Here is a 25,908-nt window from a genome sequence, read left to right on the forward strand (position 1 = left end):
TTATCCAGACTTCACCTGCCACATTTTCATTTGGTCAGTAACATGAAAACTTTTAGACACTCCTCAGCCAGCTTCAGCTGTTGATACATTGGGTAGTGTAATTAAAATGCAAGGCCCTTATTAAACATCTTTTCTACATCACTTCTAAAGGTATTGAACTTTGTTATGAAAATTGTCTATTTATTCATATATTTTCTGCCTTAAAACTGCAGATCAACAAAGAGATTTAATTACTTTTTTTAAAATCTCATCAGTTTATCTTTTTTCCTTAGAAGACCTTGAATAAAGCATTTCTAAAGCTTTTTGGATATTCACATATGCTACATATACAATCAGCTATATTAACTAGGTTCTCCCCATATACCTAGTTATTGACTTTTGCAAAAAAATCTTACTGAGACAAATGTTTCTGAGAAAGCTGGGTTTGCTTTTTCCCAGTTTAATATTATGGCTTATCTCCACAGGCAGGTAACTAGTGTCTGGAAATTGTGTTTACTGCATTTTCAACTTCCTTGGCATAGGGAGCATACATTTTAGCCTAAAGTTCACTACAGATTCCCCAGAATTAAACTTAAGCCAGTTATTTCTTTCCATTCCTGATTCTGAGATGAACTTAAGGAACCGGTCACATGCTATCGCTAGCAGATCAGCAATTTGGAATACTACCTGATCTTTTATTATTATTATTATTCATTCAGTAGCACTTCAATTTGACTAGATTTCATAATATTGTCCCCTGTATATTTCTGATAGGGGATCCTCCTCCATTTTTTTTTTCAATAGGAGTTAGTGATGTAAAGAAGCAAGCTATGGATTTATCTCCCAAAATATTCCTTTTAACTAACACTCTTTACCTACTGCTCGTACAGACTTCCTCATTCTGATGAGTCTGAAAAAAAGTTGTTGTAAAGGCTGTGAAAATTAATAGCAAATTATCAGATCTTCTCTATTAAATTTAGCTTAACACATCTTGATTTTTTTTTGTTTGTATATATATGGCTGCTGTTACCACGCTCTTTAACCTGGCTAAGTTTTTGAAGAATTGAAAAAAATAAACAAAAGCTCGGAGCCTCTGATCATTTCAGCCTTGCCTGCATGCATTTTAGCCTGCAAGTAACTCCTTTTAATTTCCTCTTTGACAAGAAACTTCCTCATTTCTGTTCCACCCCTTCAAGTTAAACATCTTTGTTGATTCTTCTGTTCTTACTTTGAGCAAACATACGCAAAGGAAATCAAAAAGAACTTTACAAAGCTGTGTATGTATCAAACAAATCTATGCTTTAGTATTAATTTCAGAAGTACTGATGTGTATTTGTTTCTATTTGCAGAAGCTCTTTTGTTTTTATTAAAGTGATATGTACATTTAACTATCTACCTACAAATTATGTCCTCAGACTATTACAGCTGTCATTTTCTGTTTAGTTACTGCCAGTCATTTATTTCTACAGTCATAATTAGGTTCTCAGCTGCTTCTGTCATGCTCTGGGAGCTGAAGGATAAAAGGCACCATTATTTCTAGTTTTGCATGACTTGATGCAACGTGGAAGTTCCAGAATGCCTAAGCAATGCTCTATACTGCTTCATAGTAAGGATGGTTATGTACTTTTACCATTCAACACCTCCAAAAACCTGTACTCTAGCACCTAATAGCACACTAACCTTCTCTAGCCAAGATCTTCTAGATTTTACTTTTAGTAGTTTTCACCTTCGCTTACTAACATTATTGTTACCCTGCACTTCCCAAGCAAGCCTACACAGCGTGCAGAATTACAACGAGCCTCCATCTGCACAATAACCGTGTCAGTGTACAGCCACCATCACCACCTACTCGCGAACAACCCCAGGCAGGCCAGGCCTGCGAGGTCAAGTGCTGCAAGTTTCTAGAAATCTCCCCTGCCCCACCTGACCGCCAGAGCTAGTCCTCTCCGCGCTTTATTTTAAGAAAAACAAACGCTCAAACAAAACAAAACAAACAATCAATCAAACAAACAAAAATCAAACTAAAATCCCGCCCCGCTTTCAGTGCGATGAGGGCGGCAAGCCTCCCACGGACCCTCGCAGCGGGGCAGGCGCTGAGGCCGCGGCCGCGCCGCCATTTTATGGCCCAGGCCCCGAGCTCGGCCCAAGGAGACCCGGGTGCCGGGGCGGGGGCGGCAGACCGGGCTGCGAGGCCTGGGCCGGGCCCGAGGGCCGGTAGCAGGCGCCTGTGGGGCGGGCGCCACGACCCGGGGCTGAAGAGAAGGGGGAGGCACGGGGGACAGAAGGGGCCGCGCCCTGCCCTGCGGCCTGGCTTCCAGCCCGGGCTCCCCCCGCTCCGTTTCCACAGCGACCGGCTGGGCGACAACAACTCCTTCTCACACACCCACCCCCACACAGCCCCATACACACACAGCGCCCGGTAACGCCAGGCCCCGCCCGCCCGGTGAGCGCGAGGCCTGCCGGGAGGCGCCGTTTGAAGCGCGCAGCGGCCGTTGGCGGCGGGCGGCGCTGAGGGGCCGCGCCATGGGCAGCGCCGAGCGGGCAGGTAGGGGCGGCCGGGGGAGCCCGGCTCCCGCCCGCGGACCCTCCCGAGGGGCCTCGCGGTGAGGTTTGGCCTCACGGCTGAGGCGTCTCTAGGCCTTATAACAGCGCCTTCCGTTCCGTTCAGACGTCACGTTGCTTAAAGATATTTATTTTTGTTTCATCTTGCGTCATGGGTTCTTAAGCGTTTTATAGCCTTCCCCCCACCTTTCTGTGGTGACAAGTTCAGACACATAAAGCTGGAGGTGAACGGCAGCTGAGGCTTTCTAGGGCTTGCCCGGCTGATCTGTAGATGCTCCTCGAACCTTTCATTATTATTTTTAAAAAGTTACTAAAGTGTTACTGTAAAGTGATTTCCGGAACTACGTGAAGAGACAGCAAAGTTATTCTGCCTCTATAAGAAAAACAGTACAAAGCAGTCGCTGTTGTATTAACCCTGTATTGATTTATTTTTTCTTCAAAAAATGTCTTGCCACTTTTCTGGTAACTTAAAGCCCTTGACAGTACTTAATAGAAACACTGTTTTGTTTGCAAAAGCAACAACTAGGGATAAACACCTTGAGATACCATAAAGAGACATGAAGGCTTTTTATTCCAAGGTGATATTTGAATTGGGCAGCGAGGAAAAAATCTGTAGAGGATGCACATCGCTCAGAGCACTTTGAATTCAGTACTCAAAAGTTGTGGGAAAAAAATGGCTCTGTGTGCATCTGTTACTGTGCTCACTGGAGGCTGTGAAGTAGCTCCATATTCTTGTAATCCTTAAACAGCAAACTAATAAAAGTGGTCCTTGAATATAAACTTCCATGAAAAATACATGTTAATAGTGTTATCATAGCCTAAGGATATGAGAAAAACTGGGTTTGTAAGATGTGTGCTTTTTTTTTTTATAAGTGGATGTCATTTCTGATTCTGTATAAAGGAACATCAGTGCTTATTTTATTATGTTGTACAAGATTGGGAATTCCTAGTTACGCATCCGGATCAAAATTTGCTTTTCTTTGGGAGAAAAAGTGCCTGCCTGGTCTGTGGTATGTAATACGTCTGCTCCAGCTGTGCTATGGCTGTGTACTTGAAGCAGATAGAGGCACGTGCCATTCCTCACGCCGTGTGCGGGTGGAGGAAATCAGTTGTGGGACAGAAAGCATAGCACGGGTTCAATACTTTGGGTGATTGAGGTAGCGTGATTGTGATCAACCATGTATGGTGGAGTCAAAAACACTTCTTTCACTGTAACCAACCATGTATTTATTTCCGTTCCTTTCAGTTCTGTTGTTAATCTGTTTTACTTAATAGATTGGGTTGATGTTGCCAATGAACTTTTAAGGCGCTGTCACATAAACCAGCACATAAAGCATCTCTCGGAATGTGGTGCTGATGTGTTTGTTCGTCTTTATGAATCAATCTTGGGAGAAAAAGTACCAGGTGGGAACACTAATTTCTAAACATGCTTTTTCTTGTCTCTGCATATTTTGTAATGAACAAATTCAAGTTTGCACAATGTGTTTATTACATATATAGGTTTTTAAAGTATTGTATCCTTTCTAAGACTAACACATAAGACTGTCACTCTGAACAGATTTAAGTAACACTGCTATTAACAGCAGCTGCAAGGGAAGCTCAGTAATATAGCTACAGTAGAATGTTTTCTAATGAAAATTATGCCTTGAAGCTAATACCTTTGAAGGGTGGGAATTGACTCATTTCAGCGTTACTATCAAGTCCTGTTCTTATAAAATGCTTAATACCTAGTCTGCTAAGAGAAGCTGCAATTTAACTCTTGTTTAGCCCAAATCCATTTTACTTCAGTGACAATTGTTCAGGAGCTATACAATTACATGTTTGCTAGTTTTGTGGTAAACTATTTTGTGTGGGGAGCATCAAGCATCTCCTTGCTTCAGGAGATTTAATAGCAGTGACCTAACTGCCAGCTATTGGAGGTAGAAGTTCTGTTAATATAAGCCCAAAACTAAAAATAATTAATGTTGCTCCCAATTAAGTAGAATGCAATAGTATCCAGCTAGTTGCAGACAGAGAAGGAAAAGACCTTAGGGCAAAGTGTAATTCAAATTTAATGATGTTTACTAGATATGTGTGCTAGGAGTGAAGGAAAAGAACTATGTAACTAGTCTCTATTCTTGATTCAGTATCACAGCTGATAAAATCCTCACATCTTCCAGTGGATATTCTATGTTTGTGCTCAGTTTTTATTAAAGATTTCATACAACCATATGATTATTGGGCTTTTCACCAAATACACGTGATTTTTACTTACAAGTTAGTATTTTAAAAGTAAAAATATTTTAGTAAAAATATCAGCAATAAACTATCCATTTAGATAGCCTAAAATGAACGCACTTATTTTAAATAGATTTCATAGCTACTCCTAGAAGTCAAGAGGATGATGCACATAATGTACAAGCTGTAATAGATTCTCTAGCATTGGACTACTTGCAGGTCAGCTTGTCGCACATCACCGGTGAGTACTCATTTTACTGTTGACGAGCACTAGCTGAATAAGTTTGTTTTAATTGAATGCTTTGTAAGAACCATATGTTACAAAGCATACTGTCATACGCAAGATTATTTCACCTGCAGTGACTTCATCAAAACACCTAACCCTTGCTGTGGACATCAGGTTATACGCTTAGAAAGTAAAGAATAAATATGAGTCCTCTTGCATAACACAGATTTGTAGGAAACATGACAGTTAACAATAATACTCAATTTGTCTGCTAAAGTGCTACCTGAAGTTTTTACTGGCTCAATATTTTCACAGAATCATGGAATTTTACAGTTAAGCTTGGAGACTGAGCTTTAAAACCTGAGACTTGAATTTTGAACTTGATATCAAATTCTAATATTTGACGTGTAAAAGATTTGGACCACGTTGTGTCTGTCCTTTGCACACACAATAACATTCATTGAGTGTTCATATGTATAGCCTTGAATAACATAGCCTGCAAAGAATGAAAACTGCATGACATGAAGTACCTCGTTCTATCTTGGTACCTGTACAGTACGGTATGGCTGCTATTTGTAATCCTTCCTGCCAGTCCATAGATTGTAGCTAGCATGTGTAAGTGCATAGTAATAGTGTCTATCTCTGAGAATATCCCTGTGTATTTTATATATATATGTATATATATATATGTACTATTATTATTTTTGTGGAAGTACATGTAGCATCAGTAGCTTTTGATTAGTAGAACTGAAAATATGCAACTTTAGGATAATTTTAAGATATAATAAGTTTATGGATGTAAGCCATACATGAGTTACCAGCTTTTCTTTGAGCTGACACCTTCACAAGAATTTTCAGTCTTCAGAAAACTCATTTATTTTAAAAAAAAAAAAAAAAGAATTTCAAACTAATTTTTATTCTAATGATTAGTAGAAGTACTGATTATTAACATGTGGCAGTACCTTCTCTTAAGGTGAGAACATTGTGAAAGGAGAAAGGGAATCTATCAAAAACCTCCTTGAAATATTTGATGGTTTGTTAGAGTATCTTACAGAAGAAGTTGGTGAATCCTCTTCTCAGAATGGAGGTGAGTAGACAGATGTCCCAGTTTAAGGTATTGTGTTCTGATAATAAAATATAATGGAGAGCTGCTTACTTTTTTCTGTTTGTCTGCTATCAAGTTAACTTGCCAAGGGCTTGAAGTTCTCGTGACCAGAGTTCTTTACAGTTCAGTACTCATGGATGGAATACAGCTCCCAGAATAGATAACAAATGTTCCTTTGCTGTTCTCCTCAATAGCACCTACAGGAAACGATTACCACTGGAAAATGCAAGCTTTGTGAAGCCTTGTTTTGGGGCACCCAAGATCAAAATAAGTATTTCCAGTGTAACAAAGAATTCTTTGGTGTTTTTGCTGTCTTTATGACCATGGCAATGCAGAAGAGGAGATAGACTGATACTGACCGCAGGGGGTGAGGGGTGGAATTTGGAGGCCAAACTGAGTAACTACTTCCAATATTTTCTTGAGCAGTAATTATGAAAATAAACTTACTTATTTTTTCCCAAAACTTGTTAAAAGGTGAGAATTGGAGAACGTAATTTTTCTGCTTCACTCTTGTGGTAGAGACTCTGATTTTTCTAGTTAAAAGTACAAGATTTAATTCTAAGGGAGAAGAAAGGTCATCATTTTAGATATCATCCTTATAATGTTTTATTATCAAACTATTTTGATAATATTGGTGATAATATCCATTAGTTTATACATAGAATTAATTTTCCTGAAAATGAATGCATTTTTATTATTAACAGATGAGATAAATGAGCTGCCCAATAACCAAATTCAAATTGCATCTCCAGAGCAGCTGGAAAGCAATGCTGGTCAACGTACGGTGCCTTCAAAACTTTCATCAGTTTCAGGGTAAGAATAACTTTGAATACTTAAAGTATTTATACAGTAATTGACTATTGTTTTTGTATATCTATAGAGCAGCTAGTAGTTTTCAATACTATGCAAGTAGGAAATACACTAATTATATCTTTCTAGTTAGGCAACAAGAGATGTCTAGAACTTTTTTGTCTATAAAAAATTCTGATGGCATTTGTTTCCATTAAGCTTACCTTACATGTGAAATGAGACTGGTTCAAAACTTTGTCTCAGTTTCAAATGATTGCATTTTAGTTAAACTGCATTAGATCTATCTTCACGACTTCTGCATTAGTTTTATAGAAGCAGGCCTCTTATGTCGTGTGCTATAGAAGCTACCTGAAGTAGAGTTGGGACTCTTTTGCAGCTCCACCTTGTGGACTGAAGAGGCAAAGATTTTTAGAGTAAATATTTTACCACTTTATGTTCCTTTTAGTTCCCAGTCAGAACTTTTCATTCCGTCTCATGATGTAGATGGATCAGAATCTACTAGTGAATTAATTAGACTTGGAGATACTGCTCATTCATTCTCAGAGAGAGGGGAAGGTGAGTTTGGGTAAATATATATTTTTAAAAACTAATCTATAGTAACATTTCTAGGCTTTGCAGATAGTAAAACTGTTAGGCAGTTTAAATGTGTCAATGAATTGCAGTAAATAAGTAACAAAATCAAACTTCCCTTTCTTTTGAAACTTCCCTCAAATTTAAGTATTTATGCTTCTGATAAGTCATACTTATGCATATATAGAAATACACATTTAAAGAACAATGAACAGCCTTTAAACAATTGTTATGTAGGCTCAAGGTAGCAGCACTTTTCACCTTTTATTTAATGTTATTCCAGCCAAGTACTATCTTAAATTCTTATTTTGAAAAAAAAAAAAAAAAACAAAAAAAACACTAAACAATCATACAATAAGCAAAGTACCTACCTGCAGTTGATCTTGTTGGAGTTAGAATGCAGATTTCCTAGAGTAGGTATTTGAGACTTTTTCATGGCTGCTGAGCTATGTTACCTGGGTAAAGGTTTTATTGTTTGACTTCTATTTCAGTCTTCCCTACAGAGATATTTTTTTCCAGAAGATTAATCGATTTCTGAAGCCTTTAATTTACAGTGTAAAGAGTACTATTTAAAGTTGTAAAATGACAATTTTAAGTTTGTTTTTAAAGGAGATGTTAGAAGTGTGGGTCACAGTAATATTATGATGGCTCTGGAACAAATAATATGCAGATCATTTAAATGGAGCCCATTCCTATTTCAGTAACATTCCTACTGATGACTAATTTTTCCAAGTGAAAGCATAAAGAAATATTGTGAATTAGCATTAGAGAATGAAGTTACAAGTAGGAATTAAGGCAGACTTATTTTAATGCTTGCCATTTGGTCACAGTATGGATTGCTGAGGTCAAGTTACTAATTATACCTAATATGAAAAGTTGTCTGTCTAAACAGCTCATAACAAAATGCCTTATAGTTTTTAATTGGATCTTTTTCAAACACCACTTCTAGAATTCCAGTTTCCTGAATTGTTACCAGCAGAAATGAGGACGGAGATAGAAGAACTGAAAAACTCAGAGGTTATTGCAACAGTATCTAGACAGTTCTCTCAAACTGAAAAGGCCATTGTGAAGGAAAAAGATGGTAAGTACCTACCTGATTCTGACTAAGGCATGTAACTAAGGGAATGTGGAAGAGAGCTTTACTCATGGCTAGAAGCACTCTAGCTATATTTAAAAAATAAATAAAAATAAATAGTTATTCAGAAATGTTATGCTATTGTCCCAGAAGCTGAAGTTCACATAATCTAGGATATTTCTGCTTAGCTAGGTTTCAGCTTCAGCTCATGGTTTTTTTTTTTTTTTTTTTTTTTTTCCTTTTTGTGGTTCAATTAGTGAAATACAGAAAGTAAAAAGTCCTTTTGGAAGATTTCTGCAGTATGCAACTTTGTAAACAGAGAAAAAAAAAGTACCATAGAAAGGCATACAAATCTTACAGCGCTGCGTTGTGTAATCCAACAAAGATTGTAATTAGCATTCGATACTTAAATGTCCATCTAATATGTGTAGAATATACTAAAAAAATAACATTCTGCTTTAATAGATCAGATAACGCTTCAAGTTCTTCATATTTATCTCTTAAGGATCAATGGAGCTTATTCATACTGATGAACTTCAAAAAGATGGTGTGAGTTCCCGTGCTAAGAAACTTGGGGAGCCCATACGCCAGGCTATTCCCTTGCTACCACCATTTCAGCGTGCTGAAGCCAGATCTCATGATCCTGTGGAGAGAGGTTATCAGAGCTCAGACAGCCAGTCAGCAGCTTTGGTTAACTCTCAAGAAGTGGAAACTCCCACTGTAAGTAGAAACCCATCCTTTGATTTTTATTAATTAATAACTGCTTTCATTTTAAAACTGTCTGGTATATTTGCTGAATGGGAATAATTGGTCCCTGAAGAACATTTCTGAATGTATCTAAAAATGGGTTTTAGATTCATTCGTCGCTGAGTGTCCAGACAGGAAGTTAATTTGAGGGGGGTGTTTCTGTTATATTCATGAAGATATATATATGTGCATCTCCACAATCATACATGGAGATCTACATGTATCTCCACAATCAATGTAAGTGCACAGTTAACAGTGAGGTAAAAAATAAAATTGTTGCATTTTTTGTATAGCTACCAATAAAATCAGCATTAATTGCCATACTCGGACAAACATAATATACGACATTCCTGTCAAAACTTTCCTGTAAATTCATATAAAACAGGTCAATTTTTCTTTCAGCTTGAAACATCGCTTACACAAAAAACTGAAGATGTTTGTAGTAGTCTTCCTCTATCAAGGAAAATCCCTGGTGAGAGAGATTTTTGCTTCCTATAGAACAACTCTGTTTCGTCAAATGTTGCTTTTAATTTTATTGGCCCTACAAGAAACATGGTTTTGAAACTACTAGTGCATCTTTTTTAAATTCAGCCGCAAGTTTATATTTCTATCTCTGTTTTATATATGTAGAAAAAATATATTACTTTCAAGCTGTTCACTCTGCTCAAGAAAAATAACTTGTCCCCAGTACAACTTCTTTCTTAGTTAATCCAATTAGATGTGCCTATGTTACAGAATTAGCTTCCAGCAGATAACTCCTACAGCTGAGCTTACTCTGAGCAGAGGAACATGGTCCAAATATAAGCCATTTTCAGCTTGAAAAAAAAGTTCTTAACTGCTATGGTATAAAAGATTTAGAAACTGGTTTTCAGTGCTTATTTGCTCTGTTGTCTGGGAGACACCGGTTGCCTTTTTAGTTTCCATAGCATTCCCATGGCACTGAAAATCCACAACTTGAGAAATTACTGAAATGAATGTCACAACTCTGTAAACACAGTTGCCTTGTCATTATGTTCTTTTTGAGTGATTTGGTTGAAAAAGCTATGGATTACATCTTTTTTTTGTAGTTGTTCTCCACATCAGTAGGCACAGTGTGGTCTACACTATCAGCTAACACTTACCTGTCATGTTTCTGCAGCAGGAGACAAGACGGTCTCAAGTGATGCTGAAAGCAGTGTGGCAAAGGTAAATGTTGCATCTTTACCATCTTTGTGGAAGTTCAGTCAATACATTTGGAAGCCCACTTAATTCTTTTGTTATTTTTTGGCACTTCTGAGCTTTCTTCAAACCTGCGTTTGGGCTTCTCACTTCATTATACAATTAATAATGCAATGCTGTTGTACTGTGACCACATAGTTTTAAGTCACATCAATTCTTTCAGGACGTGTTTCCTCCAAGAGGTATAAATGCCAGTACCTATAGTGTTTCAATTCATAAGAAACAGTCACTAGTTACCTTGTTTTTATTCAGAGATGTATAAAACACAAGAGGACGTTTCCTTTCTCTGAAGTGTATGAGTATTCTAAATTAGAAAGAATTTTTGTTTCCTGGGATTGTTCAGATGCTAGAAAATTCAGATTTTGCTCCCTTTCTAAAGCTCACTGAGCTGCCTGATTGTATGCTTGCTTTTTATTTCCTTGTATTGTCCCCTGCTTTTCAAAAACCGAATGATGCAAAACCTACAAACTCAGCAGATACCATTCTGTGCTTGTAGAAGCATGTCTGTGTAGGAAGTTGCTTGCTCTAGAAAACACTTTTTTTTTTTTTTGCCTTCTGCAGCCACAAGAGGTACTCGCAGACTTCATTTGTTCCAAAGGCTGTTTTCAACAGTCTTTACTTCTGCATTGTCTGCTTAAAACATTGTCTTTAAAATTAATTTTCCATTGGTGTATTTGCAAGTGAATGCATGCTAACCCTGAACACTCCAGTTTGAATTGGATCAATTACCAGGCAATGCTGAATTGTTGTAATTCAATGGCATAAGGGCATAAGTGCATAACTGATTTCTTTTAGTATGTTTGCTATGAATTGCAGCTTAGTCCATACTCGGGGAAGTTCAGCTTATTTGGATTACTTGGCATTAGTCCCAAGCTAGTGAGGTCGTATACAGGGATATTATAGATAGATATAAGCCAGTATACTAGCTTATTTCTTTAAACATCTGATCTTCTAAAACACGGTACCTTCAGTCAGGGGTCATGGACATGTAACTACTTCATTTATATTTATATATAGTATATATAAAATGTATATATTTATGTGATCATATGATTTGAGATGGTTCTTTTATAAAAGCTGTTGTAGGATCTCTCTACTACCATAATCTATAGTATTTCTGAGCATTACTATGGAAACCTTAATAAAATCTTAATCATTTTTCTAGGTTCCTTGGGTACATGGGACTTCTACATCTGCTGCCCCCTTAGATCAAAAATACTCACTACATACTGAGCAAGTAGCACAAACTCCAAGACCCCAATCAAGACATATGCCTAGAAAGAAAAGGCAAGTTCAGTTTTCCTGTTACTGATCCAAGCAAGCACTTTGCTATACAACGTCCACCACCTTTTTTTAAAAAATGCAGTCTCTTCTTTGGCTGCATGACAGTGAAATGTTAATTTTAACAAAAATCTTTCCTACTTCTGTCATATACACATTTTCTTAAATACAGTTATTTACACAACCAGATTTTACTTAATCCTATAAAAATATGCTTATGCAAAAAGTGAACTGGAATTGTTTGAGGTAATGCTTAACTGTAAGTTTTTAGAATAGAAATGAAATCTGTTTTGTTTTAGCAGATATGAAAGTTCTACCACAGATTCACTTGAAGAGTCTCTTTCTCCCAGAACAACAAAGGAAAATCTATCTACGCAAGAGTTTCATAAAGTATCAGAAAAACTTTCTCGCAGGTTAAATGAACTAGATTTAGTAAGTGAAATCTTTGTTGTATCCAAGCAAGCTATCCTTAGAAGTAACACTTGGAAACAAGAATATAAATTTAATATTCCTGAAAAGAAAATCTGCAGTTAACACCTGACTTGACAGTTCTAAATTTTGAATGAACTATTGAACCTGAGCCCTGCCCCACCCTCTTATCTCCAAATCTATCCGACAGATGTTAAAGAGAGCTTTGGGTGGGCATGCCAGAGAAGAGGAGTTGACAGATGAAGACAGCTTGTCTCAACACAGTGACAGTGTCATGGATTATCGCAGAAGGAAAACTAAGCAAGGTAATGTCTCTTATGATGCTTAAGTATTAGGATGGAAAGGAACATAAAAAAAATCCTTCTCATCAAAGCCGTTATGTTGCACTACACCCAGTTTCACTAAGTTTTGTACTAAGTTTTGTTCTTGGACTTGTATTTTCTGTTTTATATACAAATCTGAGCAACAGTAATAGAATTACAATTAAGTTCCCATTTAACGGTTTAAGTAGCTATGGTAAAACTTTACAGAAATACAGCTGCAGTGGAAAGCGTACGGTAAGTGGGGCAAGAGACAGAACACACAAGTGCATTTGACAGGATTGTGATTTTAAAGTGAGGGCTTGTTCACAATACACTTTACTGTGCTTCCTTTGGTACTGAACACAACATACACATCTAGTTGCCTTACACCAGGCAGTGCGTGTATTTGTGGTAACACAATTATATAACTACCCTTATATGTACAGGAGATTTAAAAAAACTATCACATAACTTGATCTAATCCATATGTACAACATCATGCTGCAAGATGGAGCTGTCTGTGACCCTTGTCAGACAGTCTCTGACCTTGAGTTACTTTCAAATGGTTTTGCTGCTTTATCCTTTCCTATCTTGAATATCTCCTGGCACTTCTGCTATTATACACGCCCCAACACTTGTGATTCAGGGCAGGGATAATCCTAAAGGCAAAGGCTTTAGATTTTTATGATTTAATTTGTGCTAAGCACTTGAACTTTTCTGCTGTGGAAAGATTTTTGGTGTGTATGCCATTTTTAAAAAACAAAACCCCAAACTTTATTTTTCCTTACACGTGGCTGGAGGCTTTTTCTTTTCAAGTTAAATACTTACTGAAACAACTCTCCTTACAGACAAACCACATACGAAGTACCCAATCAGGCCACGATCCCTGTCTCCATCCTCACCCTCATCTCAGCATCAACTTTTTTCCGAGTTAGATGGACTTCACAGTAACGGAAAAGGTCAAATGAGGAAAATATGCAACCAATTGCAAAAAGAAAAGGATGAAAGAACACATGAAACAAAGGTAACTTCAGGGTTAGATCTATCGGCTATTCTTACTGGCAGTTATACTAAAAGTATTAAAACTGAATGTCCTTACTGCGGACATTTGTGATTTTGCACTGCTGTATTTGTAGACTGCTAAGAAGAGATGTAGAACTCAAATCTTGCAGCAAAAAGAAAAAAAAAATTAAGCGGAAGCATCAACTTTGATCCATACACTGAGAAGTTAATGACACAGTCATATGGACTGGTTATTTGCTTTGCAAATCCTCTTATTTTTGCTTTCTAGGTGGTTGCTAAAGCTTATGAAGATGAATTAAGAATTTATGAAGCTAGGGAGAGGCTTAGAATTTCAAAGCTCAGAGAAGCAGTTAAGGAAATGGTACGTAATGCACTATGGTGCTCATTATTTTAAAATTTGTCTAAATGCTCCATCCAGACACTGTGCATGTCTTGAGTACAAAAACAGCTTGACTCTAGTGTCAGTTATTGTGCTGTATACTGTTAAAATAGTGAACAGAGGGACAGCTTTTCTTGAGATAGGTAGAACCAAGACAAACAGTTTTTAAAGTTTCAACATTTGTAGGTATTATTCTTAGGGGTAACTTAACCACCATACTTTTTACATGAAGTGATAACTTCAAGAGACTCTGATTTAAAGAACTGAAGCAAAGTAAGTAGATAGTTTCTGAAAACTGGCCTAAACTTCTTGTGATGATTTGAAAAGTAGTGTTAGTGCTAGTGATCGTTCCATGAAAACATTTGAGTAGTGAGATAATGTAGGCCCTCTCAGATAGTTAGGTACTTCGTCACACCTGCCCCCATTCCCCCTAAGAGCTAGGCTGATCCGGTTGGATCCCCCATACATTATAGGTAATTATGACAAAATATTGTCATAATCTTTTTCCAGCTACTGTAAAGGTCATTTTTTTGTGCAAGGATGATTCTCTACTGTTACGAATCTGGCAAAGGGGGTCTTGCTACTTGGATACTACTTAAACAGCAAGGAACTTAGGCTGGAAAGCTGTGTCATCCTGATGTGGGATGCACTGGCCATTTTCACAGCCTTTGCAGAAGTGATCCATAGGCTGCTGTGGTAATACTAAGTGCTGCAGAAGAACTGAGGTTATGCAATAGTGAGATTTAACCTTTATTTGAACCCTGGCCTGCATTTGGTAAATTCTCAACTTCTGGAGAATCCAATTGAGTATGTCCAATTTCTCATTCTACAGTTTCAAAGCCATTTAAGTTCTGATATCCAAACTATGTGATCTATCAGTCTTTCCCTTCTCATACCTGTTCTCCATCTGTTTTACATCTGCTCCTAAGGAACAAGAATACAAAGAAAACATCTTTAAAGAACCTCCAAAAATGCCTCAGCCAGTGAAAGTTTATTCTAGAAAAACCACACCTCGGAATCCCAGATACAGCCAGTGGATTCCAAAACGAGGAACTGTGAAGCCAAAGAAAGCAGCTCCAAGTAAGAAATGCAAAACTGTACTTGGTGGAAAACTGGCATCCTTTGAAAGCATTAGTTGAACTCCAAGAAAAAAGGCATCAGTCCAACATATACCAGTCAGCTGTAGCATTTTCCCCTTCTTATGACCTCCATATGTCTGGATTTTTGTTAGGGAAGATAACGCTTTAAGTAAATGTAAACCACCCATGCACAATTCAAAACTGTGACCCATTTGCTACCTCCTTAAGATCCCCTGGATTACTTTCAATGCTTGTTTCCATTACTGCTACTCCTGTACTTGCTCCACTATATTCTGAGCTCAGTCCTTTTTTTCCCTTTTTATTTTTTTTTCTTTCCCCTGAACATGTATTAGATTTAAAATTGGGCCTGTAGCTCGAGCAGACTGGTGCTGAGCCATGTGCAGGTAATAGAGCAGAATGTTTGGTAGGAAAAGACCCTACTGCTGTAGCAGTAACACTGCCACTGGTTTTGCTGAGCAAGTGATGATGTTCCCAGAACAGCCAACACAAATCACAGGCTCATACTGTCAAACAGTATTATGCATGCTTATATATAAGGTCACAGTATAATCTCCTGTGTACCCAAATGTTGCTCAGGTATATTGCTTTTTTTTTTTCTTTCTTTTTGAGTGTTCAAAAGGCATGTACTTGGTTCATACCCGCTTGTTTCATTTCCCCATAACTTTTTCCTGCCACCAAGATCAAAGACGTAATGAGTACACTGGTTGCAAAACAATTTGGAGAACGACCTTTTACTCAGGCGGATGATAGGACAAAGGGAAGTGGTTTTAAACTACAAGAGAGGAAATTTAGATTAGATGTTAAGAGGAAATTAATGCATTCAGAGGGTGGTGAGACACTGGAACAGACTGCCCAGAGAACTTAGGGAAGCCCCATCCCTGGAGGTGTTCAAAACCAAGCTGGATGAAGCCCTGGGCAACCTGATCTAGTAGGTGGCATCCCTGCCTATGGCAGGAGGCTTGGAAAGGGATGCTCTTTAAGGTCCCTTCCAACCTAAGCCGTTCTGTGATGATTCAGTATGTTTTCCACCTATTTATTTGATTTGGATCTCTCACTACTACTACTATATCAGCATTAAGTTGCTGCAGGCAGTGAGAGAGACAGAAAGAAATTACTAATTAGTGATCTCAACCATTTGCAGAAAGAAGATACCTGTCTAAATCCTCTTAAACATAGTAAGAGGGAGATAAATCAAGCCTGAGCTATAAAAGCAATTATTCACCAGAAAAAAAAAAAAAAGAAAAAAAAAAAAGAAAAAAAGCCACTTACTTTCTCAGCTGCTGTTCTGACAGAGTGATGCTATGTCCCGCAGGGTTTAGGTTGACATCACAGTAACAGCATGGTAGTTGCACAGAGTGTTCAATTTGAAGTATTTTGTAACTTAGGCTGACACTGCCTGGAAGATTTTACCACTAAATTTATTGTGTACAGGAATTTGTTGTGTACATCTGTCTTTACCTTGTAGTGGAAGTAAGAGATGATGGCCTCCTGCTTCAGCTACTGGAAGAGTTTCCCCACCTGCATATTTCCAACCACATGATGAATAAAATGTGGCGTCAGCAGCTCGCACAGACTGAACAACTTAAGGCAGCTTCTGGCAGAGCTAGACTAAAACTCCAAAATGAGGTGAGCATTCTTATTCTTACCTTTTAAGTGTTAGCAAGGATAGAACTCCTCATAGAACAGTAGTATTCATCAATTTGTATTTCATAATAAATGATACATGCTCTCTGTATGCAGCGTAGCTAGGGCGCACACGCATCCACAGCACGATGTGAAAGGATATATATCTGAGCTTTGAGATACAGAACATGGATACTGCTTTTTTTTAGACTTGCATTTCTATTACCAATATGATATGAGCTAGGTTCATTTTAAGTACTGTTATCAATGCCATCAGTAATGTAGACAAACTGCCTTGAAATCTGAGCAAGCTCAATTAACAGCGTACAGTGTCTATAGTAAAACTACTTTTACTTACTGTAGCCCCAGGTTTTACAAAGTCTCTGCTAAACATTTCTTGGACCTATTTTCTGCCATCATATGCAACTGCAGTGAATAAAGTTGAGCCAAAATAATACTCATTTAGTCCTAAGAGAAGCAGTTGTTCAAGGGAAGAAATACCTTCTTCCTACAGTGTGGAGGTTGGTTGAATAGGGGATGTACACACCTAGACACTCAGGCTCAACTTTCTTTTTTTTTTTCCACCAGCAACTTGAACATGATGTTTTTTTTATACTAGTTTATCTAGTACTGCTTGGGATTGTTATTGATTTTTTTAAAATAAGTTTGTAGTTTTAAGTACAAATTCTCAACAGTCTTGTAGCTTAAAAGATATCCACAACACAAGTTGTTTACCTTATGCAAGGTAACTCTCAATATAAATAGCATAGCAGAGGGGCAATATTTATCTTAAAACTCCTACACACAAATGTCTGTTCTGCAGAATGATGGAAGTAACTGGTTGGTTTTGTTTGTTTGTTTGTTAAAAAAACCCTCCAGGTTCAACAAGCCCTGAGGAAGCACGAGCTTCTTGTTGCACTTATTAAAAAAGATCAAGACCATAACAAGAGACTGGTACGTTCTTTGAATGGTATTTGTTACGTAATTTGGAAACTTGCATGTTGAGCTAGCTGGAATGCATATTCCCTGGTCCATGAAAGTGGTTTCTTATTTTATAACTTCGTCTCTTGAGTAGCTGTGGTCTCAAATGCCACAATCTGCTTGCTGTGTGGCCACTGAGGTCATGCAAATGGAATACTATTATTACATTGCGCTGTTGCCTTACAAGTGTAAAATTCTGAGAACATGCAAGGAGGAAGAATTTCAGGCTCCTGGTATTGTTAAAAACACCAGCAACCATGGCAGAGTTGGCTGCTTAACTATATAGTACTGTTCCTGGTGGCACTTTGCTAAATCAGTGGTGATTACACTGCATTTATAGTTAAAAGTTTTAAAATTAGGGTAGGGAGAAGGTCCTTTAAAAGGGACCCAACTTATTCGAAATGATTAACAAAGCTTTGCTGTTACAGCAAATCTATCAAAAGCTTGGTGGTCTTACCTCTTACTTTCTCCATTTAGCAAGAATTTAAGCAACGTATCTGCCGACAGAAATGGGCTCAGAATAAGGTAAAAGAAAAACGCCAACAAATTGTTAGAGCCAGGAAATACTATGAAGATTACCGGGTCCAGTTGCGTGCCAAGATGATGCGGGCTAGGACACGGGAAGAAAGGGTAAGTACAAGCAGTCTGTCTTGCTTTTCAAGTGTGGAATTCTTCTCTATAGGTTGGACCCCAGTGCTGAGAACCTGCGTTATTGTAGTTAAGTAAATGGTACAAGTATACAGAGAGCAAGTTAAGTGAACAGAATTTAGGAGCCTGGATTAAGTGGTTGGGTATTCAAAGCCACAGCTGAAAAGGTTCTGTCTTCGGAAACACTGATACAGTTTAGGGCAGGCCACTGTAATACAAGAAAGGATGGTTGGTGGGGTTAAGGAGAAAAAAGGTCAGTATCAGTATGGAAAAACACGGCTGGTAACATGACAAATTGGGGAAATTAAGTTTCAGAAACAGTACAATTAAGAAGTTCCTATAGTTACTCTCCAAATAAAATAATCTAAATCTTCAGTTAAGGAAACTGATCAAAAGAACACTCACTCATGTTTGTTACACAAAGTGGACTTGACAGATGATCTCTATCCAGGGCTGCACATCAGAGCTAAAGTAAGCAAATAGTATATTTTACATGAGTAAATGCATGATTCTCACATTTTAAAGTTAAATTCTAGAAGTTTAGTGCATAATTGATTGTTAGCGATCTGAGAACTGCACCTCTCAAGCTCTGCAGTAGAGTAGCTGGTAAGCATTCTTATGTATGAATGGAAAGCTTGAGTACAGGCTGGATTTCCTGTTACGGGAAATCTGGATGAAGGTCCTAAAGTTAGACAACAGAATACAGGGTGGGCTGTATTCGGAGTTCAGCTTATATTTTCATATCTTATGAAATATTTTTAGAACTCAGTATATATTTGCTGTTCTAGCCACTTTATTAATCTAACTGAACAAATGAAAAATGTACTTTTATCTAAAAATTCCAGCTAAATTAATATTACCAATGCAACTCAGCTGTGTCTGTACTGCCAGTACTAGATACTTAACTATACTTTTTCACAGGCAATGACCCTATGTTGTGATCATTCTTTCATCATGAGATAAAGCAGCTGAAAATGTTAATAATGTTAATATATACTTAAAAAGCATCTTATTTGAATTAAATTGGTTGATCTAAGCCTTATATTCAGAAAAGCTTAATGCTTCCAAAAACAACCAAGCTTTTGTTAAGTTTCTGGGAAAATTTTGGTTGCTTTTTTAATTGTTGGCAGATATTTAAAAACTTATTTGAAGAAGGCTTAGAAATTCAGAAGCAAAGACTAAAGGACCTCAGAGCATATGCTCAAGAGATGCGTGCTGAGCAAAGAAGAGAGCATCAAAATGAGTTGGAGTCCATGGAGAACTATTACAAGGATCAGGTAAGTTTAATCAGCAAAGATAGCCAGTTAATATTTTAAATACTAAAAGCTGTTCCTTTATTGGTTCAACTCAAACATTCTTTATGCTTAGTTTTCCATGCTAGCAGAAGCTTTATCTCAAGAACGTCAAGAAATCCAAACCAGAGAGAAAGCACAAGCACAAGTAAGGATTTCAATTTTATATAGATGTTTTTCTTTCTTTCTGTGATATGGTTAATACTTGTATTTTCTTCAGATGCTGCAGAAAACAAAAAGAGAATTGAGATCAAGGATGGAAAAGGAAATACAACAGCTGCAAACTGCAATAATGCAAAATGATGATGACACCTTTTTTCAAGAACTAGAAGCAGACAGACTGAAATCTCGACTTCAGATGGCTTCCTTTCAGTATAGCAAAAGCAATTTCTCATAAGACATGGTAAATATCACTGCAGCTGTCTGGCTAAGCTGGTGGGAATCTTTAAGAAGTGCTTTAACAAGAAGATGGTGTGTAGCTGTTGTTCTCTAAAACCAGATCTGTCATCTTGACGTGTCGGAGGGGTAGTTGCTGGTGTCTGGAACTTTGAGCACTTTTATGATCATCAATAAAGTTTTAAAGTACTTTCTATCTTCTTAGCAAGGCTGAGATAATGTTGAACTCAACACAAAAGAAGTAGGATGAAGTCAGTGTGTTTTAGTGAAGCTGGCTTAGTGGAACAGTTGAATGCTAACCTTCCTGTATTCTTATGCTAGGTCTACTGCTGGAATTAAAAAGCCATACTAACACTATTGATCACAAGTAACTGGGTTAGAAGGCTGACAAAAAAGACAAGTATATCTTTAAAACAATATCAACACTTCATGTTTCCTTTGGAAAGATGAGATAGAGAATGCTGCCATAAACCTGACAAAAATCCGTGATTTTAATATATTAATCAAGGGAAGGCTACCTATTTTACAGAATACTGTTTGCAATTAAGATCATATTTTATAATTGCTGGTATTTATGGCAAACCATATAAAAGACTATTATGTGAACTATAAATATACTGGGAAAAAATCACTTGAAATAGAAAACAACAAAAATTCTTTTGAAGCAGTGAAATACAAGCTTCTGCAAGAACTAAATCCTTTGAGGGACCTGTGGACAGCAGGCAGTCTTAAATGGTATGTCTCCCCCTTGAAAATAATTATGTACATATTTTTAGGTCTCTGCAACTTTTTTACAGTTAACTGCTGAGAGAGGGCTACATGTTAGGTCACCTGTATTTAGTGTGCTGCCTTCTTAAGGCCTTTTTGTAGGTGTTTTGATTGCTGGATTTCACACCAGGGTTTCAAAACTACAAAAGCAAAGGCACAAACAGGCAACATTTTGCTTCACTTGGTCTACTTCAAAAGGTGAGCATGGTAACCCTACGTACAACTAGACAACCACTAACAACTTTAATTTTTTTTGTTGTTTTAGAAGCTGATTACTTGGATTAAAGCAATGAGTACTTGCATTATCTTTCTCAAACATATATATATATATATTTTTAGGGGGAGGCAGAGTAGTTCTAGTTCTGTTATAAGACATTAGAGCCAATAGCAATTAAAAATTCCAGCATTCAGCTTTTACCTTACTTCATGGTTATAAGGGCTGTTTTTAACATTGTCATTGTAACTATCTTCACAGACTCATCACTTACTTCTGCTGTAATACATTTAGTAGAAAATTCAGGTTTCAGCAGCCATGCCCTATGAGATGGAAGCATATGCAGGTGAATACTTAAACTGAGAACGAATTGCATAAAGACAAACTGCTAATTAGGAAAGCTCATTACTGATATAGTCTTCTCTGCTTGAGGAAATTGGAATTTTATAATAGTATTGAGGCTGACCCGAAGAGTAATTTTAAATAGGCTCTAGTACAAGAGTTCTTGCTTGCATTTTATAGTCAGAACCTGCCATGAGATGGTGTCTCTTATGGAATTGACAACAGAGTGAATTAAAGTCTCATGCTTGCAGGGGGGGGAATTTGCTGGCACACAAAAAAAAAAAGAAAACAGCAACTGGAAATGTTTCCTTTCCAGATTAAACAAACGAGCTGGTAGTTTAAGCATGATATACTTCACTTAAAAAAAAAACACACCCTGTCTTTAACAACCATTTGCAAGGAGTTGTTAAAAACTAGGTTAATTTCAAGTCTCTCTATTTAAGAGACAGTATTTACCAGCTAGGCTGTTCAAATTTAACAAGTATTTACAAGATTTATCCTTTTCTTCCCTTAAGGAAGGTGGTTTAGCTTTTGCTGGCTGACTCTTTGGAGGAGACATCCATTCACTAACACTGAGCTGAAGTCCTTTCCAATAAACACATGTACCATTACGATGAAAGCTAAAAGTAAGACCATTTTTTTCAACTAGGACATTTAGCACAATCCTTACTGTAGGTAGCAGTCTGTAGAAAGACACTAAAAGTTTAAATATTTTCTCCTGAGACAAAGCTGAGTTACTGAAAAATGCTTTTGTTACATTTTAATGTTTAATTAAAAAACGCTTAAAACTTTTTAAACCATTGATGCTGTGACAGTGCAAACAGCATACAATTTATTGCTCAACTTCTGCATGGGTACATACATTAAGTACTTAAAAACCATTTTATACAGATTTTTTTTGTTAAAGCTCATGTAACAGCTGGGTGAAAATACAATGATATCAATGCTAAAACACTCTGTAATAAATACAATGGAAATGATAAACTAAGAACTGTCAGTTTGTGGAGGAGTAATTACACTTGTATAAACTAATTACAGCTACAGACAAAGCTCTGAGGATGTGGTAGAGCCAGAAACCTACTACATAGTGTAAAGTACAACAAATGGCACCTGTTAACTATATGGTGCTGTTTAAAATCTGAAGCATGCTACATTAAGCTGTATGATGCATACTTATGATATAGAAGCAAAGCTTTTACTTCCATCAATGCAGCTAGTTTAAACGCACCAGAAGTTCAATACAGATGTAGTGTTGTAGAACAAGAATTTAAAAACAGCTTGTGTGCTCTGGACTTTAGTACAACACAAAAATTTGGTAAAAATAAATCAGTTTAGGGAAACTGAAACTATGTGCAAAAAAATTAGAATACATACTGTACAAAGCACCATTACAAAACTCTTTACACCGAGAAATTAAATCCTCTGAAACTCAACTGTGTACTGTATATTTGAAATCTACAAAAGTCACTGTTCATAATTAAACATTCATAATGAAAAGCAACAGCATAAAACCATGATGTGACATCTCTCTAAAACAACTAAAGACTGGATAAAGTAAAACCCAGTAAGAGGGACACAATGAAATAAATATTCACATTAATCATGGGGTGAAAGTCCAAGGTTAAAATGCAATATTAGGCTTAGCACCTTTTTGAGGGGAAAGTAGTTGACATGACCTTGAAACAAAATTTTGCAAAGGAATGAACCTTTTAACATTTTCTGATAAACGTGACTAGGTGATGAGGTGCTTTAAGTTAAAGCTCTCAGTCATGAAGGTAGAAAGGCACTCAAAATACTTGGTATATTCAACCTCATCTGTCAGTTATGGGAAGTCAGATGTAGCTTTATCTAGTTTTGCCTATAATATATTAAATTTACAATATTTATCTGAGACAACTAAAAAATTCTCTATGCCATACCAAAATGTTTGGTAGAACAAACAGATGTACTGCTAAGGCTGCTGTGAAAATGAATGGTATTTATCAGCTGATCTCCGCTCCATTCTGCAGAGCTCATCTCCCCCCTCCTCAGAAATGTTTTTTTGTCGTAAGGGTGACCATAACCATGTGCTCAATACACTTACCAGCCTAAGCAGGCTGACAGGGAGAAGGTTCCTAGGAGGTGGGTACAGGTGGTGTGGTCAGGAGACACGGTCTTTAAATAGTGCTGAGGTGGGCTGTCTGGTGCAAAGGGAACAGCACACCTTCTCCCTGGAACTGCCAACTGAGCCCTGACATCTCCCAAAGACTGGATCAAACTGAATTTTCTTGCTTCCATGATCAGGGTGGCTGCAGCCATAGCCTGAGCAAGAGCAGAATGAAAACCCTTACACAACAGTGGAGACTTTAATCCTGTCAACAGTGGTCAAAAAAAGAGAGTCTCTGTAAAGAGTAATTCATGTCATACCTCCAAACTTGGGGTGAGAAGAGGTCTGTGGGCATATCTAAAGCAGTGGTCCCCAACCACAGGCAGCAGTAACGAATAAAAACACACTAGGCAACATCCTACTTTGCTCTCCCGGGCAACCTGGACAAACATAGTGGTAGCTTCTCTGGTAATATTATTACCTGAAAGCCTCGAATTAGGGACTCTGACCATAAGCAAAGGTACCAGCCGTTGTAAGAGTGCAATAGTCCCTTGAAATTAAGAAAGAAGGGTCTGATATATGTCAAACCTGGCTGTCAAAGCAAGTTTCTTGGCTTTAAGTTTACATCCCTAAGTAGCCTCACCTCTTCAGCCAGCCCAGAACTGGGAAGCAACAGCTGTACAAAAAATATATATATAATCAAATGAACATGTGGATTTGGCTCATCAGATTCCTACCACAATTCTAAAAAGTAGTCTGTTGCCTACTATTCTAATACACAACATCCAGTAGTAGTTTACTCACTGTGGCAGTCAGATTTGGCAGAACAAAATTAAGTTCAAGCTCCACAGAACAAATAGAAAATGAGCTAGTTCACTGTGTGGCCTACACTGCAGAACAGAACAGCTGTTCACATCCCATTCTTTCAGCATTTTCTGTACCCTTGACTTTCTTCTTATTGGCAGTGTAAAAAATAGTGCAGATTTGATGGTCAATTGTAACCCATGTTAAAAAACAACACTGGAAAAAAATGCTACCTATTCCAGATATTCTCACCACTAATAGGAGAATGCCACTGTCTAGTAAGCAGACTGATTCATCTACACGCCATGAACAGATCACATAGATCTTAACTGAGAATTCCCAAACTTACTTCAAAATTCAGTTCCCTCTACTGGTAGTGCATTTTATTCCCCTCTGAAGAGATCAACCCATGTTATAATTCATATATATACTTACTTCCATCCCTACAATCAATAAATTATGTGCTTTTGAAACCTTATTTTCAAAGCACATCACACATTTCAGATAATACATCATTTTTTATCGCCTTTTTCCTTAGTTGTAACAAACCCACATGTCATGAGCAGCTAGACAAAGATTAAAATATGTTTTACCTGATAAATCTTTAGCAATAAAGATATAATGTGATTTGGCTGCATTCAAACAAACTTTGGTCGACTGGACAGGATGGGTTCTGAAATGAACTGCAAACAGGTTTCTGCTGTCAAATATTACCTCATCAACATGCTAAAAAAGTTGAAAAATGCAGTGTTTAAAGTCAAAAGCAACAAAAAATACTCTTGACAGACTTGTTAGAAAAATGCTGTTAAAAAATCAAAATGTCTACTGTTCATTAAAAAAGGTCTATTCCACATGTTAACACAAATACTGTGCCAAATACAGTATGTGTCACTCATACTAGAAATTTTAAGGAATCTGACAAGTGATATAAATAGGACCCCAAAACATCATTATTTGTAATTCATGCTTGAAAAAATATAGAAAAAAGCCCCCTGTGGTAACATTTAAGTTGAATTTACATTGCAGAATATAATGTTTTACTATAAGAAAACGCAGTTAACATGTAAGTGGCTTTAATTAAAAAGATTAATGATTCTTTCAGCCAATTTTATGCAAAGTTAGAATAATCCAAAATATTTTTTTTTTTTTTTCAAAAATAGCAGGTATAGATGCTGTTCAATATCATACATTTAAAACAGGCTGAAACATGACTTGTACCGACTGCTGAAGTTGTGTCTTGGTATCTGAGAATAGAAATCAGGTAGGCAAATATAATAGATTACCTTTTACAAAAATAGTAGTAGTCTTTAAGTATAGAATACTGCTTAACTGTTGAAATGTAGGAAAAGTCAGCATTCTGTATGTTCAAGATATTAGTTTTTAATAGCAGCTGAATGATCCTGTGGCAGGAACCACAGGATCTATTTTCTTGAAGAAAAAAAAATTTCCAAAGTTGTTCTTTCCCTTACAGTGTCCTAGTGTAGAAAAGGGAAAGTTTCCTGTATTTCAAGCATTTCTTGAGTCTTGGCGAGGGAAGGGCTTTCCGGCTGACAGGAGTATAAATAGAGTCTCAGGTAAGCCTGGGAAGGGTCATTCCACAGCAAACCCACATGTTTCTTCAATGGCAGTTAGCAGCTTCTCGTATAGCTTGTCATAGCTTTCATAAGGAGGAATGTCTATTCGGTTAAAGCTGCAGAGAGAAAGCAAAAGTTTCAATTGTTTGGAACTTCA

The 25,908-nt window shown here is 37.2% G+C and overlaps 2 protein-coding genes across 3 annotated transcripts in view; one reads left to right on the forward strand and one right to left on the reverse strand.

Annotated features, from left to right (window-relative positions):
• Nucleotides 1–2,286: 2,286 nt before the first annotated feature.
• CEP95 (centrosomal protein 95) lies at nt 2,287–23,660 on the forward strand. Of its 2 annotated transcripts, none has more exons than XM_035342176.1 (22): nt 2,287–2,524; nt 3,817–3,945; nt 4,892–4,999; nt 5,958–6,071; nt 6,794–6,902; nt 7,345–7,454; nt 8,419–8,550; nt 9,050–9,264; nt 9,694–9,763; nt 10,430–10,476; nt 11,675–11,796; nt 12,090–12,222; nt 12,410–12,524; nt 13,370–13,545; nt 13,813–13,905; nt 14,853–15,003; nt 16,489–16,649; nt 17,526–17,600; nt 18,105–18,257; nt 19,406–19,552; nt 19,644–19,715; nt 19,788–23,660. In XM_035342176.1, the coding sequence occupies exons 1-22, from the start codon at nt 2,503–2,505 to the stop codon at nt 19,962–19,964; spliced, it is 2,631 nt and encodes an 876-aa protein (XP_035198067.1). In that variant the 5' UTR covers nt 2,287–2,502; the 3' UTR covers nt 19,965–23,660. The 2 variants fall into 2 exon arrangements, with proteins under 2 accessions (XP_035198067.1, XP_035198068.1); XM_035342177.1 differs by having other exon boundaries at nt 2,290–2,524; nt 12,093–12,222.
• Nucleotides 22,084–25,908, reverse strand: part of SMURF2 (SMAD specific E3 ubiquitin protein ligase 2) — a 63,132-nt gene continuing 59,307 nt past the window's right edge. Inside the window, exon 19 of the mRNA XM_035342178.1 lies at nt 22,084–25,867. Within this exon, the coding sequence (XP_035198069.1) occupies nt 25,768–25,867 (100 nt within the window). The 3' untranslated portion in view covers nt 22,084–25,767. The remainder of the gene's footprint in view (nt 25,868–25,908) is intronic.

The sequence above is a fragment of the Oxyura jamaicensis genome, chromosome 18 (assembly GCF_011077185.1).
Source record: "Oxyura jamaicensis isolate SHBP4307 breed ruddy duck chromosome 18, BPBGC_Ojam_1.0, whole genome shotgun sequence".
Lineage (NCBI taxonomy): Eukaryota > Metazoa > Chordata > Aves > Anseriformes > Anatidae > Oxyura > Oxyura jamaicensis.